General features: G+C 41.4%; 2 protein-coding genes across 14 annotated transcripts in view; one reads left to right on the top strand and one right to left on the bottom strand.

Annotated features, from left to right (window-relative positions):
* The window catches only part of CLRN1 (clarin 1), a 33704-nt gene extending 18965 nt beyond the window's left edge, over window positions 1–14739 (top strand). Inside the window, exons 2-3 of the mRNA XM_068280837.1 lie at window positions 7371–7550; window positions 12544–14739. Coding sequence (XP_068136938.1) covers window positions 7371–7550; window positions 12544–12809 — 446 coding nt within the window. The 3' untranslated portion in view covers window positions 12810–14739. The remainder of the gene's footprint in view (window positions 1–7370; window positions 7551–12543) is intronic.
* MED12L (mediator complex subunit 12L) overlaps window positions 1–19823 on the bottom strand; it is a 742320-nt gene that overhangs the window by 608117 nt on the left and 114380 nt on the right. For 10 of the 13 annotated variants that reach the window (XM_068280808.1, XM_068280810.1, XM_068280809.1 and 7 more), the window contains 2 exons: window positions 12494–12599; window positions 7354–7587 (listed from right to left, as the gene is read on the bottom strand). The gene's annotated coding sequence lies outside the window, so the exon portion shown is untranslated. The remainder of the gene's footprint in view (window positions 1–7353; window positions 7588–12493; window positions 12600–19823) is intronic. The other 3 variants (XM_068280811.1, XM_068280813.1, XM_068280812.1) reach the window with 3 other exon arrangements.

The raw sequence follows: 19823 nt of genomic DNA, 5'->3' as shown, positions 1-19823 counted from the left end.
CGGGGCGGGATGACGTCACCGACGTCATGGACGTCGTGACGTCGGAGGGAGTCCAGATCCACCCCTCAGCGCTGCCTGGCACTGATTGGCCAGGCTGCGCAAGGGGTCGGGGAGGGGGGGGGACTACACGGCACGGCGAGCGGCGGCGGATCGGCGGCGATCGGAAGTTACACGCAGCTAGCAAAGTGCTAGCTGCGTGTAACAAAAAAAAAATATGCAAATCGGCCCACCAGGGCCTGAGAAATCCTCCTGCGCGATATACCCCGAGCTCAGCTCGGGATTATCGCTCAGGAGGTTAAGAAAATAGAAGGAGGTCTAGCAAACAAGAACTACAGAAATTACAACCACTAAACAGTCATGAAGATCAAGTAGCAGTTAGGGGTTGATTCACTATAACAAATAGCATGACTTATCAGAGTTAACATGCCTTATCAGAGATAATGTGCCTTATCACAGTAGCATAGCGAGCGCTACAAACCTATGCCTGCTAATTGGCAATGACAAGAGCTCCACTCGTCCTGCCCTGAGCCCCTGCGGGTCCAATCACTTTAAGGCCTCTTGCACACTGTAGTGTAAGCTATTCCGATTCAGATTCCACTTTTTAATCGGTTTTTACATCCGATTCAGATTCTGATTTGCAGTGTGCAGGGAGCAAACTGCAAATTGTAATCGGAATCGGATGTAGAAACTGATTAAAAAGCGGAATCTGAATCGGAATCGCTTGCAGTGTGCAAGAGGCCTCAAGGACATTATCCCCGCACTTTGATTGGCCCAATAGGCTGGGATAGGATTAACCACTATAAATGGTAATTTGGGTGCCCAGAGGAACTCAAGAAAATAGGGTTCTGTGTGAGAGTGGGAGAGTAGGATTAAGTTAGGCCACAGTAAAATTAAGTAGTAGAATATTGGTAATTTTACCAATATTCTATTAGCGGCTATCGCCAGTACCCTTGTATCCTGGCGCCTTTTTTACATGTATGCATTAAAACAAACTTATGTCTTGTTTCCTTTATTTGAGACTTTTTAACAAGTTACATTTTTACCTTTTCCTAATTAAGTTTAACCACTTTGTCCTCCTTGACGTATAAAAACATCAAGGAGGACAGGCTCGCTCCCGCGCGCTCCTGCGGCCGATCGCGCACGTGCACGCGCACTCCCGGCCGCGGATTCGGTAGCCCAGGAATCAATGTATCGGGCTATGGTGCCCGATCACTGATTCCTCTCCCCCGCTGAAAAAGCGACAGCTTCTCTCGGAAGCTACGCTTTTTCTGAGACTATGTCCCTCTAAGCGTACATTGTACGCTTAGAGTGACGTCATGTAAACAAACTCGAGGTTGCCATCTTGTGGCCAAAGAGTAAAACTACATCTAAAAGTAAAAAAAAAAATTTCCCTAAATAAAACACTATTTACTTCCCCCCCTCCCAAAAATACCCACATAAAATGTTTAATTAAAAAAAAAGAAAATCATTACAATTTAAAAAAAAAAAAAACACATAAATATTTACCTAAGGGTCTAAACTATTTAAATATCTATTTAAAGATGAAATATTTCTATTTTTTTTTTTATAAGCTTGTAAATAGTGATGGATGCAAAACAGGAAGAATGCTCTTTTATTTCCAAATAAAATATTGTCGCCATACATTGTGATAGGGACATAATTTAAACGGTGAAATAACCGTGACAAATGGGCAATTACAATACGTGGGTTTGAATTATGAAGGCATGTAATATTTTAAAACTATAATGGCCTAAAACTGAGAAATAATGAATTGTTTCCGTTTTTTTCTTATTCTTCCTGTTAAAATACATTTACAGTAAAGTGGCTCTTAGCAAAATGTACCCCCCAAAGAAAGCCTAATTGGTGGCGGAAAAAACAAGATATAGATCAGTTCATCGTGATAAGTAGTGATAAAGTTATAGGCGAATGAATGGGAGGTGAACATTGCTCGGATGCATAAAGTGAAAACGGCTGAGAGCTTAAGTGGTTAAGTCAGTTTTTATCTTTTGGGCCGCATTGGGTTTAATGCAAACACCCATTCCTTGCACATTATTATAGTGCAAGTTTATTTTTTAACACTTGTGTTCTTATTGCATTTTTCATTATTATAACATTTAACTATCTATCATTCCTCTTTTTTTAACCACGTTTCATATTGGTGTTGCCTGGGTCTTTTCATACACTGGTGGCTGATGACTCTAGCCATACATAAGCCAGTCATTTCCCAGATCATACAATTACTCATGTAGTAAGCGTCTATCTGAGCACAGTGAACAGATTCCACACAAGAAAAGAAAAGAAATGCGACCTAAGCTTACAAGCAGTTATGTAGCAACAATAAAAGTGACAAAGATACTGTATATCCTCAAATATAAATCGATCTCATGTATAAGTCGACACCAGAATTTGACCCTCTTAGGCTAGAATTTTTCATTGACCCAAGTGTAAGTCTACCGAGGAAAGTTAATTGCAGCAGTTGGAGACCAGGAGGAATTAATAGCTGTACTTTGGGACCAGGAGGGGTTAATGCCTGCACTGCATAAAGTATTGCAGCCATTAACCCCTCCTGGCCCTTAAGTGCAGCTAATAACTCCTACAGGTCACCAAGTGCGAGCAATTATGCACTCCTTCTCGTTAGTAAGCACTGCAATCCAGTATCTTTCCCCATGCCGTTTCATGTTAATTGTTGAGTCCAAGACATTCAGATCTGTGTTTTCTTGGCATTTCCTTTATTAAGAAAGTGTCAATAATGACTGGGTAAATTAGCCACTTCCGGGTTTCGGGTGGTTTGGATGATCTGTGCTGCGTGGGCTCTTCAGCCCGCAGCACAGATCAGATAGCAGGCAGGGCAATCAGACTTCCCCCCTTTTTTCCCCAGTAGGGGGATGTCCTGCTGGGGGGGTCTGATCGCCGCCGCGCTGCTGTGCCTAGCAGGGCTCCTCAAAGCCCCCCTCCGCAGCGCTATTCCTCCCTCTGCCTCCTTCCCTCCCTCCCCTCTTCATTATGGGCTGCGCAGGATGGAAATCCGTCCTGCGCAGCCTCAGATAGGCTTCAGCCTATCAGATGCCGGCGATCTCCTTTATGGCGCTGCTGCGCAGCAGCGCCGTATGTATGTAAACAGCGGGAAAAATGTTCCCCGCGTGTTTACATTTACCCTGCGAGCCGCGATCGGAGGCTCGCAGGGTGTTCACGGAGACACCCTCCGTGAACTGACATGGAACGGCCGCTCGTTTCCATGGAAACCGCTTCAGGATTTAGGGGCGTACTTATGTGTACGCAGAATCCTGAAGTGGTTAGTGCAAATGGGAAAGTCGCTAACAGTACACACATTACTCAGTGTGCTCAGTGTTACAGCCATTGGTTGGTAATGGATGCATTTAAAACCTTCTCATATCGAAAGTAATCTATACAAAGTGGTGCGAAGGAGGTTGTAAAGCATGCTGCCGCTGCGGCTTGATCCACAAAGGTTAAGAGAGAAGTGCGCCCCCTTAGCTATGAGTCAGAAATGTAGGTATGACTTGTGTACAAGTCAGTGTATGGCAGGAGTTGCATAGTCTCCCTAGGTGCAGCGATCAGGCGTGATGTTAAGCTGGGCAGCTCTGTATCCACTTTAGTACAAAAACAAGAAAAGAAAAAAAGCGCTCTCAGCTATTGTGTAAATATGGTGTAGGGCCCTATCCAGGACAGGTCTCACCTCCTTAACCACTTCAGCCGTGCGGACGTGAGCTTCACGTCCGCAGCGGCAGGTGCTAGAGCCGCAGGGACGCGCTAATCACGTCCCTGCAGTTTGGGGGGTTTGCAAGTGATCCTGCGGCCAGATGCCCGCGATCGCGCTGCTGCTGCTAGCAGGGGGGGGGGGGGGGGATTGGCTGCAGGGGACAAAAGTCCCCTGTGCCAATCCGAGCATGTCCGCTGAGAATAAAAACAGTTTTTGTTCAAAAACAGTGTTTATTCTGTAAATGATCTCCCGCCGTCATTTCCGCCGGTTTCCATCGCCCGATCGTTAAATTTATGAATGGAAACAATGTTTCCATTCATAATCTCCACGCTGCCGCTGTGATCGGAGGCTTCCGATGGAAGCCTATGTCACTTCCACTTGTTACAATGTAACAATACATTGAATCCTATGTACATACAATTTTGCTCAGCGGGGACATCTTGTGGCCAAATAGTAAAATACACCTACTGACTATAGGGGAAAAAAATATCCATGTCAAGAGGGCATCTTATTATTAAATAATGGGCTCAAAATTAGTGATGGATGTAAAACTGAAAAAAATGCACATTTATTTCTAAATAAAATATTGTCACCATACATTATACTAGGGATATAATTTCAACGTTGCAATAACCGGGACAAATGGGCAAATAAAATGTGTGGATTTTAATTATGGTAGTATGTATTATTTTTAAACTATAATGGCCGAAAACTGAGAAATAATGATTTTTTTTTTTCATTTTTATTATTCCAATATGCATTTAGAATAAAATAATTTTTAAAATAATGTACCACCCAAAGAAAGCCTAATTGGTGGCGGAAAAAACAAGGTATAGATCATTTATTTGTGATAAGTAGTGCTAAAGTTATTGGGGAATGAAAGGGAGGAGCACTGAAAGGGGAAAATTCCTCTCATCCATAAGATGAAAAATACCCGTGGGCTGAAATGGTTAAAGGAAACCTTAACTGAGAGGGATATGGATGTTTCCTTAACCACTTCGCATCCAGACCTTGTTTTCAACTTATTGACCAGAGCAGTTTTGACAGTTTAGCTATGTCCCTATTTAATCAGAAATAACTTTATCCCTACTTATGACACAGAAATGAAATATATATTGTTTTTTTCAAGACAAACTAGGCTTTCATTGTATGCCATTTTTTCCCTTAAACAATTTTGTTTTCTATGAATTTTAATAGGAAAACAAAGAAAAAAATAGAAAAAACATGTATTTCTCAGTTTTACCAATTCCAGTGTAAAAATAAAAAGTGCTACTGTCGATAAAAAACACACATTTTGTTTGGCTATTCTTACTGCTTATCACAAAACTTCGATTATGTTCCGGGTCACAATTTATGGTGAAGATATTTGATTCTGAAATAGTGCTACAAAGTGTGTTTTTCACTATGAAATGAGAAAATAAAGTACCTTTAACCACCCTGGCGTTCTATTAAGATCGCCAGGGCGGCTGCAGGAGGGTTTTTTTTAAATTAAAAAAAAACTATTTCATGCAGCCAACTGAAAGTTGGCTGCATGAAAGCCTACTAGATGGCGCTCCGGAGGCGTTCTTCTGATCGCCTCCGGCGGCCAAAAGTAACACGGAAGGCCGCAATGAGCGGCCTTCCGTGTTTTGCTTACTTCATCGCCATGGCGACGAGCGGAGTGACGTCATGGACGTCAGCCGACGTCCTGACGTCTGCCGCCTCCGATCCAGTCCTTAGCGCTGGCCGGAACTATTTGTTCCGGCTGCGCAGGGCTCAGGCGGCTGGGGGGACCCTCTTTCGCCGCTGCTCGCGGCGGATCGCCGCGGAGCGGCGGCGATCAGGCAGCACACGCGGCTGGCAAAGTGCCGGCTGCGTGTGCTGCTTTTTATTTGGTAAGAATCGGCCCAGCAGGGCCTGAGCGGCACCCTCTGGCGGTAATGGACGAGCTGAGCTCGTCCATACCGCTAAGGTGGTTAATAGTAAAAATCAATCTCATTAGCTCAGGAAACTTATATTCCCATTCACCAATTAGTCCTGCATCAGATAGTGCCAGAAATATGCACAGGAGCAAGCCCAATCCTGCACAGCACTGCTTCTGCTACAAGACGTATATCTACTGACCTGTGGCTTAGATGAAGTCCCAGAGGACGTATATCTACTTACCTGTGGACGAAGTGGTTAACAATACCAGTGGCTTGTCAGTTCTGCTGATCCCATTGGCTGCAGTAGTGGCTGAATCACACATCTGAAACAAGCATGCAGCTAATCCAGTCTGTCTTCAGTCAGAGCACCTGATCTGCATTCTTGTTGAGGGGCTGTGGCTAAAAGTATTAGAGACCAAGGATCAGCAGGAGAGTCAGACAACTGGTATTATTTTAGGAGGAAAAATCCATATCCTTCTCAGTTTAGGTTCCCTTTAAGATGTGGCTGTGCTTGAATAACAGCCTGTAGTAGCGTTTGTCCCACTTGGTAGCCGGGGACCAGGCTCTCAGGCTGTAGCGGTGGACCTGCTTCCCTCTGGCAGCGGCGGTGATGGTATCCCCAGCATGTATTCCAGGCTTGCAAGGAGGCCCCAATAGGCCTGGAATACATGCTGGGGATACCATCACCACCGCTGCCAGAGGGAAGCAGGTCCACCTCCACCGCTGCAGCCTGTTTTTGTGTACAAGTCGACCCTTATAGTTTTATTTAGTGGTCAGACCTAAATGTCTAGAATTATAGTTGAGTATATTCGGTATTCTGACTGCAATAGAGTGAAACACCTGTGTGACTGGGTCCTCAATGAAGCAGAAGGGTCCTATAGTAATAAGGTTCTACTTATTCACATAATCACTTGAGTCACGGAATGGCCTGACTGGTTGCACACATTTTCCTTTTTTACCAACTCCTTTTAAACTAGAGATAATGAATTTATCTTACACCTTGTCTCATGCAGGATAAAACAGGATGCAGAAGTTATCTAAAATCACATGATTATGATAACCCCATCAGGAAGTGATGATGAACTGGTCGCACATGTAACTTTCACTTCCTGTTTCACCAAATTATTTCACTGGTAGGAAATTATGCAAAAGTTAATCAACTCCATTTCAATCTGATCTTGATCATAAGATCAGTTTCCAGTACAGCAACTGACCTGGGCAACGGCCATTGCTAAACTAAATAGAGAGTCCACACAGTGCCTCTCTGCAAGCCTAAAGGTGGCCACACAACATACAATTAAAGGATCCAATCTTTCACCAATTCCATAATTTGCATCGGTTGCCCCGAAAAATCAAGAGCTTTTATTTGTTTTCGATTGATAAATCCAATCGAATTTCCCAGGGTTTTGTTGGGGGGGGGGGGGGGGATTGGACATGTTGGAAATTTCAGACCATCTTTATCAACAATTGTATGGTGTGTGATGGATTGTCAGTTACTTGATGTACAGTTCCAAACATTTTTTTATGAGCTTTCAATTATTTTATTCACGATTGGGGAAAAATTTACCATAGGTGTGTGGTACATTGGTCCAATTTTTGAATTGTTACAATCAGTCAGAAAAATTGATTGCTACTCTTAAATTGAACAGATATTTAAAAAAAATGGTATGGTGTGTGGCCATCTTAAATGTATAGCTACCTTTGAAGTTGCATTGTAATCCAGTGACTAACCATTATATTTTGTACAGTTTTTCCAGATTTGCTGAATGTGATTCCAGCCAGCATCCATGTCAGCGTGGTCATATTCACAACAGCACTCATTGTATTTGCTCTAGTGGGAACCGGCTTCTTCATGTTCAATGCATTTGGTAACCCATATGAAACCCTTCATGGTCCAGTGGGATTGTACCTGTGGTGCTTCATTTCATGTGAGTGAGTACTAAGCTCCTTCCTAAAGCTTTAACTCTAAAAGTAAACAAAAGGTGGAGATATTTTTAGAATATGATAGGGTTAATAGATCACCAGACAATACATAATATTTAGCTAGATGGTAGGTGGAGAGATTTTTACTATATGATAGGCTTGATGGATTACCAATAGAGGTGTCTCTCAGTGGTCACTGCAACTAGTGGTACCAGGCCTGGATTTACATCACTGGGGCCTATAGGCACAGATGTTCTGGCACCCTACATTTCACCCTCCGTGATCCTACAAACCCCGTCCAAACTGCACCTCAAACGGGCTGGCTGGTCCAGTGGTCACTTCTCCCTTACTTCCCCTGCCTGGTGTAGGTAGCCACAGGTGTCCCTTAGTACTGAGTGTACCTCTGGCTACCTAATACTAAGTAGCTACAGGTTCCCCCAGGAATTAGGTAGCTAGAGGTGCCCCTGACTGAAGGGAGATCTTGTCAGTGGAATGCGGAGATCAGGGTGAGTAACCTCTCAGTTATGCTCCAATTCGGACTCTCCATAGGAAAGGAGGGAGGCACTCAAGGAGAGGAGTAAGCCGCCTTTCCATCACCAGGAGCCTGTAGGAGCGAGCCTACAGTGCCTTATAGTAAATCTGGCCCTAAGTTGCACTCTCTCTCAAAATCCTGCAGACGCCAATAAAATGTGCTATATTTATTCTCTTCAGACTGACGTAGCCCATCAGGGTGAAATACACAATGAAAAGTACCACAGAACAACAATCAAGCAATTGTCAGTTCTGCAACAATATAATTAATATAAGCAACAGGCTGTAAGCATATCCGTAACTTAATAAGTAGGCGTTTGCTGTGGAAACACAGACTGCCACTAACAGGTTTAACACATAAAAGTCTCACGGAAAGGGAAACTATAGAATAAGCTTTAAAGGAACCCGAGATGAAAGACATATGGAGGCTACCACATATATTTCTTTTTAAACAATACCAGTTGTCTGCTGGCAGTCCTGCTGCTCATTCTGGCCAGTAGTATCTGAATTACACACCTGAAACAAGCATCCTGCTAATCTTGTCAGATTTTTGCCAGAACCATCTGATCTGCATGCATTTTCAGAGTATATGGCTAAAAACATTGGAGGCAGTGGATCAGCAGGACAGCCAGGCAAAGTTCATTGTTTAAAAGGAATTAAATATATGCCAGTATTGGTGATGTCTCAAACTACTCATCAACATTGTATTTCTATTGCTGGATGTCTTGACTGTACAGAGTTATTATTATTATTATTTATTGTATTTATAAAGCGCCAACATATTACGCAGCGCTGGACAATAAATATATACAGCGATACAAGGATGACAGACATAACAAGGTTAAACAACATAGAACAAAGTTTTATACAAGTTTTGTATGTATGTTTCTCACTATTAGTTTTGTACTATGTACAGCACTACGGAAGATGTTACTGTTAAATATATCAGCCTCCATACAGCATGTTTCTCATCTTAGGTTCCCTTTAACATCAATTTTCTTCAAACTGTTAAAATGTATCTTACCACTTTACCCCCTGCGGTACGGGAGCGAGCGGAAGGTATGGATTTCTCCGTCCCTTGGTTTTTTAGGGGGGAAAAAGGGACGGAGAAATCCATACCTTCCGCGCTACCGCCGCTGTCCACGCTCCCGCCGCTCGTGCGCGCGCTCCCGCCGCTCGTGTACGCCGCTCCCGCCCGCTCGCCCGGAGATCAATGAACGGGAAAATTCATTCCAGTTCCTTGATCTAAGCCCCCGCAATGATCTGCTGCTTCTTTGAGAAACAGCGTGATCATTGTGATTCTCCCAGCCTCGTAAAGTTTCCTGTAAGCGTCCTTCCGGACGCTTACAGGTCGCATGTAAACAAACTCACTGTGGCCTTCTTGTGGCCAAATAGTAAAACTACTCCCTAAAGCATTTTACATGTACAAATACATTAGTTTTACACAATAAATTAACTCATTACCTCCCAAACACACTTTGTAATAAAAAAAAAATACAATAAAAAAAAAACATAGTTACCTTAGGGACATAATTTTAAACGGTTTTATAACCGGGACAAATGGGCAAATACATTTCATGGGTTTTAATTACAGTAGTATGCATTATTTAAAAACTATAATGGCCGAAAACTGAAAAATAATAATTTTTTCCCACATTTTTTCCTATTTTCCCATTAAAACACATTTAGAATAAAATAATTATTGGCATAATGTCCCACCTAAAGAAAGCCTAATTGGTGGCGAAAAAAACAAGATATAGTTCATTTCATTGTGATAAGTAATAATAAAGTTATAGACGAATGAATGGAAGGAGCGCTGAAAGGTGAAAATTGCTCTGGTGTTCAAGGGGTAAAACCCCTCAGTGGTGAAGTGGTTAAGGTATGTTATGCAAAATGATATGACATAGAATAATCAACATGAATTTACAAAGCATAGGTCTTGTCTGACCAACATGCTTAGGTTTTATGAATTGGTGGAAGCAAATCTATATATGGGGAAAACAATTGCTGTAGTTTACTTGGAACTTCCAAAAGTGATTGCCAATGTTTCCCACGATTCATGATGGTTCAAAAACTAAGACAGAATAGTTCAAAAACTCAGATAGAATGGGTACATTCACCAAACCACAGTAAGCAGAATGGCTGTGTAAAGTCTTACCGCATGACGAGTAGAGTGTAATGCAATACATTACATGCAATGCATCACGCTCTATTCATCGTGAGTAAGACTTTACACACCTTATTCTGCTTACCACAGTTTAGTAAATATACTCAATGTGTTTACATGGATAGGGAACTAACTAAATGACAGAAGGCAAACTAGTAGTAAATAGATCACACTCAAAATGTTATCAATGGGGTCCTGCAAGAATCAGTATTGTGTTCTGCAAGAGTCAGTGCTGGGTCCAGTTCTCATTAAATTAACTTATTATTGACCTAGAAAATTGTAATGAAACTAAAGTTGCCATACAAAGTTATGAAAATAAGACATACCGCAGCAGGATCATGACAGCATAGCTAATGTTGAAATTTAATGCAGCAAAATGTATGTTCATGCATTGTGGCAACGCCAGTTGCATTGCACCATATAAATGAAATGGGATACAGTTGGGATCATCAGACTTGAAGAAGGACTCGGGAGCAATGGTGGATAATAAGGATAATAAGTTAAAGGACAAATGTAATGAGAAGAATATGGAGGTTGCCATATTTATTTCCTTTTAAACAATACCAGTTGCCTGGCAGTCCAGCTGGTCTATTTGGCTGCAGTAGTCTCGGAATAACACCAGAAACAAGCATGCAGCTAATCTTGTCAGATCTGACAATAATGTCAGAAACACCTGATCTGCTGCATGCTTGGTTAGGGTCTACGGCTAAAAGTATTAGAGGAAGAGGATCAGCATGATAGCCAGGAACCTTTACAGAAATAAATATGGCAGCCCCCTTATCCCTCTCGCTTCAGTTGTCCTTTAAGCAAACATATTTAACCCAAACAGCAGCAGTTAAAGCAAGTAAGATTTTAAGATGCATAAAATGGGAGATAAAATTACAAGGTGTTAGTACACTACTGCCTCTGTATAAATCACTTGTGTAGCTACATGGAGTATAGGGTACAGTTTTTGCCATTACACTACAGAAAAGACATTGATGTTTTATAACAGGTACATAGAAGGGCAACTACATTAATCACAGGGATGGAAAAAAAGATGAAGCTAGTATTAAAGTTGACTCAGAAGTGACCTGTCCAAAGCAATATGAAAGTGGGCATGTAGAAGAGGAGATTTTACAACCTGGTTGGAAGGAGGTTCTTGGAGTGCTTAGTATGTAAAATATACAGTACTTTCTTTACTTTGAAAAACATTTTTAGCTATGATTTTCTAGGCGTAAAAGGGTGACTCCTTGATTTAATGAATACAAAATTACTTTAAACTCTACCCTTACAGGAATAATTTCTAAATTATTTGAGTATAGATGCTGTTAAAGCTAATGGGAACCCGTGTAAAAAAAAAAAAAAAAAAGTCAGATACTCACCTAAGGAGTGGGAAGGCTCGGTCCTAATGAGTCTTCCCTCTCCTCTCCCGATGCCCGGTCCCGCGCAGGATCCCCCGTAGCAGTATTCGACCAGTTCGGTCAAATACTGCCACTTCCGCTTGCCGAAAGGAGCTTTCGGGGGCACTCGGGCTCCCGATGACGCGGCCGCTCCATACTATGCATGCGCGAGCGCCCTCTATGACGCGCTCGTGCGTGTCTATGACGCACTCACACGTGCGCAGTATGGATCCCGAGTGCTCCCGAAGACTTCCGATGTCCCCGCGGCGGCGTATTTGCACAGATGATCCACCGGGCACCGGGAGAGGGGAGGCTCATTAGGACTCAGAGCCTTCCATCTCCTTAGGTGAGTATCTGATTTTTTTTTTAATGGGGTTACATTAGATTTAAATAGCAACAAACAAGCTATCTATACTCAAATAAATATAAAATTATTCCTGAAAGGGTTGCGTTTGGTTGAAATTATTTTGCATTCATTGAATGTCTATAGGGGTGTGTCAAGCCCTTTACCAACCTGGGAGCTCCCCATGTGCAAAGATTGAATTGTGCCAGAGGCCAGCAGATAAACTGAGTCCCTCTTTCCTCAAAATTAAGACTCTAGAGGTGGCCCTTGTTGAATACATTTGTTTTTTGAATCTAGGTAATGGTAGGCCTGTGTATGGGTGAGAATTGTGTTTACACTATAAACATACTCCTTGTGGTGTACAGGGAACATTAGCATTTCCACCATTACATCTTAGCTCACCAAGCATTAAGCAGATCTGAATACAAATTGACCCACACATGCTGAATAATGCTGAGGAGTACATACTTGAACACAAACAATGTACTGTGAGAAAATATAAATATAATGCAGGTGTAAACTTACTGTAAAGCCTTGGTCCTGTAGCTAATACCTGTTTTTATCTTTGTGTGCAGGTTCCTGTGGAAGTCTTGTATTAATCCTCTTCTCTTCAGAAGTCAAAATGCACAATCTGTCAGAGAAAATAGCCAATTACAAAGAAGGAGGCTTCCTATTTAAAACTCAGACTGAGCAATTTGGGAAGTCATTTTGGATTGTGTTGATGAGCACACTAATTCATTTTTCAAACATTTTTCTCATTAGATTAGCAGGTTACGATTTTCCTTTCACAAAATCAAAGAACATGGATTCTAGCCCAGGAACAATTGATCTGATGTACTGAGGTTGTCATCTGTAAAGCTGGCTGCAAAATCAATTTCTGTGAAGGAATTCATCTAACTGATAAAAATACTATGGTGACCCACTGATCTTAAAAGAGAGTAACTAAAATCATGATCATGAATAGAGCTCACCCAAAGCACAGAAGTATATTTGTCAAGTTGAGTTATTAACATGCCTTTTAACCCTAGAAGATGTTATGCAGCTTTAGCAAGAAACAGAGGTCAATTAATTTGTAAGTCAATATACACAAAATCAAAGATCAACTCAATACTCTGAAGAAGTGATAAATGTGAGGTGAACTACACTTAACGTGAACCTGAAGAGAAAATAAACTGATGAGATAAACAATTGTATCTATCCTCCTACTCCTAAAAAATGACTTTTTAATATGTCCCACAGTTTTATTTTAGGTTAAGACATGTAAAAAGTAGATTTAATGTTTCAGTGTCCCTGCTCAATAGCTGTCTATTAAGTGTCCCAGAGCTAAAAAAACCATGAACTATTGACTTTTTTTATCTATCCCCTGCAGTCAGAAGCTCTTCTCTGCTAGGTAAGCGTTTTATAGCTGTAATTCGACGAGGGTCCAACAAAAAAGAAACTGTCACTTGCATGCATGAATGTTAACTCTTTCAGGCAGAAAAAGAAAAACAGCCTAGTCATTAATATGTTTGGCACTGTACATACACGTTTATTTCATAGTGTCACCTTGGATATACTTTAAGCTCCATACATGCGCTACACCGTATTCATTGGAAATTTACAACAAACGATGAGGCAGTCGAGAATCATGTAAAATAAAAGTGTCCTGCCAACGGCAAAAGACAGCAATTATTGTCCATGTAGACCGATCTATCCTGGAAGATAGGTTTGGACGATAATCACAGTCATTTGTATCAAATGATAACAACCAACCCAATTAAAAGTACTTACCGGTACATATGGAGAATTTTGAAATTCTGGGTCCTCATTCTTTCACTTACTGCAACCATCCATTTGACAGACCGTCGTTGTGCTTTTGCTAAATTAAAATGTCGTTCTCGTTGGTAACCGTCAGGGATTGCATGTTTTACCACGACCGCGGTCTAGTGTGTGTAAGGAGCTCTAGGGCCCTTTCACAGTTTGCCAATCACAAGGTGTGAAAATGTAAATCACAGTGTGTGTTTTCACTACGTAGTGTGATCCCGTTCTCTGCAATTGGCAAACACACTGCATACTGCAGTTTTTGCGCTTACTTTACATTTTTAAACCTCAGTGAGAAGATCTCTGATTGCTGTGAGTAGTTCCTCAACAATTCTGTAGATAGCCTTCATACTTGTATAATGCAAAAGCATATGGGTTCATTCAGCAATGCAAAAGGCAACAAGCAAATGGCAGTAACTCTTGCGACCCTTTTTGACTCCATTTTCACCGGCACTGCAAATAATCTTTGCACTTCATTATTAAACAAGGCAATACATTTAAAAACAAGTGTTTGTTACATGATATAAACTGTTTTACCAGAAACAAAATGGCAGACGAGTTCTTCAACGTCCCTTATTTACCCACTTTGCAAGTATACACAGTAATGTATATGGTATACATGTCCTGCAAACTGCAATTGGCAACCTTGCTAAGTATTGATGTACTTGTTGCTGTGAGGCTAGAACTGACTGAACTGAATGTCATTGAAGGCAATACCACAATGTAGGAGACTAATTATAAGGTGCAGCATAGAAGGTGAAAAGACACAAGTATAAAGGGAAGCACTACTGATCAAAAGTTTCATTGCACATATGAGGATAATATCACCACAACAAATCAGTAATAGTGAAAAATGACTCAAAGTCCTCAATTCACTAAGCTTTATCAAACACTTTATCAAATGTTTGATAACTTACCGGTACCTCACGGGTAAAACTAATTTGAATTCACTAAGGTGTTATATACAGTGGGTTGCAAAAGTATTTGGCCCCCTTGAAGTTTTCCACATTTTGTCACATTACTGCCACAAACATGAATCAATTTTATTGGAATTCCACATGAAAGACCAACACAAAGTGGCGTACACATGAGAAGTGGAATGAAAATCATACATGATTCCAAACATTTTTTACAAATAAATAACTGCAAAGTGGTGTGTGCATAATTATTCGGCCCCCTTTGATCTGAGTGCAGTCAGTTGCCTATAGACATTGCCTGATGAGTGCTAATGACTAAACAGAGTGCACCTGTGTGTAATCTAATGTCAGTACAAATACAGCTGCTCTGTGAGGGCCTCAGAGGTTGTCTAAGAGAATATTGGGTGCAACAACACCGTGAAGTCCAAAGAACACACAAGACAGGTCCAAGACAGGTCAGGGATCAAGTTATTGAGAAATTTAAAGCAGGCTTAGGCTACAAAAAGATTTCCAAAGCCTTGAGCATCCCAAGGAGCACTGTTCAAGCGATCATTCAGAAATGAAAGGAGTATGGCACAACTGTAAACCTACCAAGACAAGGCCATCCACCTAATCTCACAGGCCAAGGAGAGCACTGATCAGAAATGCAGTCAAGAAGCCCATGGTGACTCTGGACGAGCTGCAGACATCTACAGCTCAGGTGGGAGACTCTGTCCATAGGACAACTATTAGTCATGCACTGTACAAAGTTGGCCTTTATGGAAGAGTGGCAAGAAGAAAGGCATTGTTAACAGAAAGCATAAGAAGTCCCGTTTGCAGTTTGCCACAAGCCATGTGGGGGACACAGCAACCATGTGGAAGAAGGTGCTCTGGTCAGATTAGACCAAAATTGAACTTTTTGACCAAAATGCAAAACGCTATGTGTGGCAGAAAACTAACACTGCACATCACTCTGAACACACCATCCCCACTGTCAAATATGGTGGTGGCAGCATCATGCTCGGGGGGTGCATCTCTTCAGCAGGGACAGGAAAGCTGGTCGGAGTTGATGGGAAGATGGATGGAGCCAAATACAGGGCAAATTTGGATGAAAACCTCTTGGAGACTGCAAAAGACTTGAGACTGGGGCGGAAGTTCACCTTCCAGCAGGGCAATGACCCTAAACATAAAGCCAGGGCAACAATGGAATGGTTTAAAACAAAACATATCTATGTGTTAGAATGGCCCAGTCAAAGTCCAGATCTAAATCCAATCAAGAATCTGTGGCAAGATCTGAAAACTGCTGTTCACAAATGCTGTCCATCTAATCTGACAGAGCTGGAGTTGTTTTGCAAAGAAGAATGGGCAAGGATTTCAGTCTCTAGATGTGCAAATCTGGTAGAGACATACCCTAAAAGACTGTCAGATGTAATTGCAGCAAAAGGTGGTTCTTCAAAGTATTGACTCAGGGGGCCGAATAATTACGCACACCCCACTTTGCAGTTATTGATTTGTAAAAAATGTTTGGAACGATGTATGATTTTGGATCCACTTCTCACATGTACACCACTTTGTATTGGTCTTTCACATGGAATTCCAATAAAATTGATGCATGTTTGTGGCAGTAATGTGACAAAATGTGGAAAACTTCAAGGGGGCCAAATACTTTTGCAACCCACTGTATTTATTGAATGATTTATTGATAAAACATTCAATAAATCTATAACACCTTAGTGAATTCAAAATTAGATTTTACCCATGAGGTAAATTATCAAATGTTTGATAAAGTGTTTGATAAAGCTTAGTGAATTGAGGGCAAAAAAAGTGTTGTTCATATAATAAAGATTTCAAATGTGCAATACATTATTCTGAGTCGGTCATTGTGACTATTTCTTGTCACAGCTGACAAAAGCAACACAGTACTGGAGGCACTGCTTATTGGAGAAAGATAACCTCCGGAATCCCTCTTTTAGTAGTGCATAGCATTAAAGGAACCCTGTAGTAGCCACAGAAGTGGTAATGTATATGTGACCCCAGGTAGATGGGGGAGGTACTTCTGATCTGTGATATCCTTCCCCTCATCCGTGTTAGTATTGTAGTGGTACCCTCTCCAGTAATCTGATATCCTATCCAATCATATGGCAGGTCAAAAGGAGCTGATCCAGATGCAGCATGGGTCTCCTCCTCCTGATTCACATAAATCCTTGCCGCCTTCCCTTGTCATGTGATCTTATTGGGAAATGAGGCTAAGGTGGGTGGGACTTATGTCCCTTAGGGGGAAGGAGGCTAGCACTCACTGGATTTTGTTCAGGTCTGACACAAATTAAAGATTAATTACTATCGCAAAAGTACTGCATGCTGCATTTTGTCTACATTTTCTGTTTGTGTTCTTTAACATCCAGTGAAAATTGCATCAAATTTGCAATTGCATCTTCTTGTGTTTCTAGCATTCAGTAAAATCGCATCAAAACGCGATTGTATTTTAAAATTGGTATTGGAAAATAGAAATTTGTCTCACCTACTGCAAAAATGTTGCAATTTAAAATGATTTATCTATGCACTGAAAGGTTGGTTGTCTAATTGCAGTGCTTGCAAGTTACATTTTAAGCACTTGCAGGAATCTGTCATGAGGTCTATCAAAGATAACTGTACAACAATGACTGAGGGTTATTATATGATTTTTTTAAGGGTTTTTGTTTAGCTTTTGGTAGATGCTGCTATCCTAAATCCCAGCAGAAAGTTTGACAAGACCACAGCAACTAACAACATATAAACTATTCTATGTAGCATTTGGACTTGATGCTACAAGACTTCATAATGGCATCTGCTTGACCTGAGAAGTCAACAAACTCAATTCAACCTGCAAGAAGAACCAGGCAGGACTTCAGTTGTGAACACAATGTCCTATAGACATCCTGAACAAATGCCAAATGATTTGCCCTACAGACCTGTGCTTCAGATTCAACCTCCTGTACAGGCTTAAAATGAGCCATTTTCTATCTGAATGGCAGTCAAAATGACAAGCTTCTTGGAGCAAAACTATTCAGATGCTTTCAATCAGCAGACACATATATCTTAGAAATTATGTTAATTAAAATATGGTTGACATGTTTTATGAAAATGATTAATTGAAAAAAAGAGATAATTAAATGTTTCCCACTAATAATCATGGTGCCAAACATTCTGGTGATAAATGTTATTCCCTTGTGTATTTATTGGATTAAAAGTATGAATAAAGTCATTATTTAAAGTCACTATGATAAAGACTTGATCTATACAAGACAGAAACTTTGTAAAAAAAAAAAAAAACAGCACACCAGAGCGGTGAAAATACCAGGTATAGTATTTATTTTGTAAAATCTATTGGGGATATGTTTATCTTGTGCCAAAGCATTCATCTCTGGTTTCCTGTCTGCACATATTAGTGGCAGTGGGGAAACCCTTAAAAATTAGGTGAGGAAAAAAAACCTACATACAAATTGGGAGAAAAAGATAAACCAAAAACATGGGGGGGGGGGGGGGGGGGAATGTGAATCTAAATCCTAATTGTCCATCTCACTTTCATAGGAATCAGCAAAATCACACTTCTCCTTAAAAAAGTAAGGAAAGGATAAAGGTCCCCACAGGGTTAAAGTGTGTGCTCCTATCACAGAGAAGATAGATAGTTAAAGGAATACTATCGATACCCAAGTGTTCTAAAATGACAGTACAAATAATGTCTAAGTAGCTGTGTAAACATTTTCCTACTTTTCATGTTAAATATCAGAGGCAAAAGCTGTAATTTATTGAGGGTAGGATTTAGCTATATTGGGACAAATCAATTGCAGAAGGGGTCTCTGCTTCAATGCACAGCCAGTGTTGCATATCAGACTACAGAAAGCAAATAGCAAACATATCAAACTCTGTAAGCAAAAACAGCATGAAAAGCTGTGACAATTAGTTACATTTCCTCTGTTTTCTGCAGACACTTCAGTCAGAAACACAGGACACAGGAGCTGCAGCTGTTGGGAGCTCTCTTCTCTGTCACACACAAAGCTACACTTGGGGCCTGATTCACAAAGCGGTGATAACTCCGTTATCACGCCTAAAAGACTTTAGGCGTGATAACCTTTGCACTAGCAAAGTTATCACCGCTTTGTGCTGAAATTCGCGCGAAGCTCACGCGCGCCAATGTCCCATAGGGCTTAATGGGCGCTGTGCGCGCGTTGGCTCGCGGGAGCTTCGCGAGAGTTGCTTCAGATCACGCCTAAACTAAGTTTAGGCGTGATAAAGGGCTTTTCACTGGCGTGCAAACACTTTGCACCGCTTTGTGAATCAGGCCCATAAAGTTAACTGATCAAGTGTGAGGGGAATTTCCCCTCTCCTCATGGCTCAGTCAGTCGTCAGATTTGGCGTCAGTAAACTTTGAATGTATTTTGCTAACAGTAAACAAAGAAGTTGCTACTAAGGCCTCGTTCACATCATTTAGCGCAGATGGCTGTGCGATTGGAACGCAACGCGTCCGATCGCACGCCATCTGCGCTCCTATGCGCTGCGCTGCAGATCCCATTCATTACAATGAATGGGATCTGCGCTGCGATTCCCAAAAATGCGTGCAGCACGCGATAGCGCAATCGCGCTGCCACGCAGCGCATATGATGGGAACGGTAGAAGGGCTGTCTATGCCCTTCTACCGTTCTTGCGTGTCGCACACTATACGCGCTGCCAAAATGCGGACGGCAGCGCGTATAGTCTGAACGAGGCCTAAAATGTATACACTAGTACTTAGCAGCACTTCCCAAACAATTCCTGTGTCAATTGAAAAAAATATGTGAATCGATAGTATTCCTTTAAGAAAATAGAAGGAGGTCTAGCAAACAAGAACTACAGAAATTACAACCACTAAACAGTCATGAAGATCAAGTAGCAGTTAGGGGTTGATTCACTATAACAAATAGCATGACTTATAAGAGTTAACATGCCTTATCAGAGATAATGTGCCTTATCACAGTAGCATAGCGAGCGCTACAAACCTATGCCTGCTAATTGGCAATGACGAGAGCTCCACTCGTCCTGCCCTGAGCCCCTGCGGGTCCAATCACTTTAAGGCCTCTTGCACACTGTAGTGTAAGCTATTCCGATTCAGATTCCACTTTTTAATCGGTTTTTACATCCGATTC

This window comes from Hyperolius riggenbachi, chromosome 4 (assembly GCF_040937935.1).
Source record: "Hyperolius riggenbachi isolate aHypRig1 chromosome 4, aHypRig1.pri, whole genome shotgun sequence".
Classification (NCBI taxonomy): Eukaryota; Metazoa; Chordata; class Amphibia; order Anura; family Hyperoliidae; genus Hyperolius; species Hyperolius riggenbachi.
This window is presented reverse-complemented; position numbering and strand designations above follow the sequence as displayed.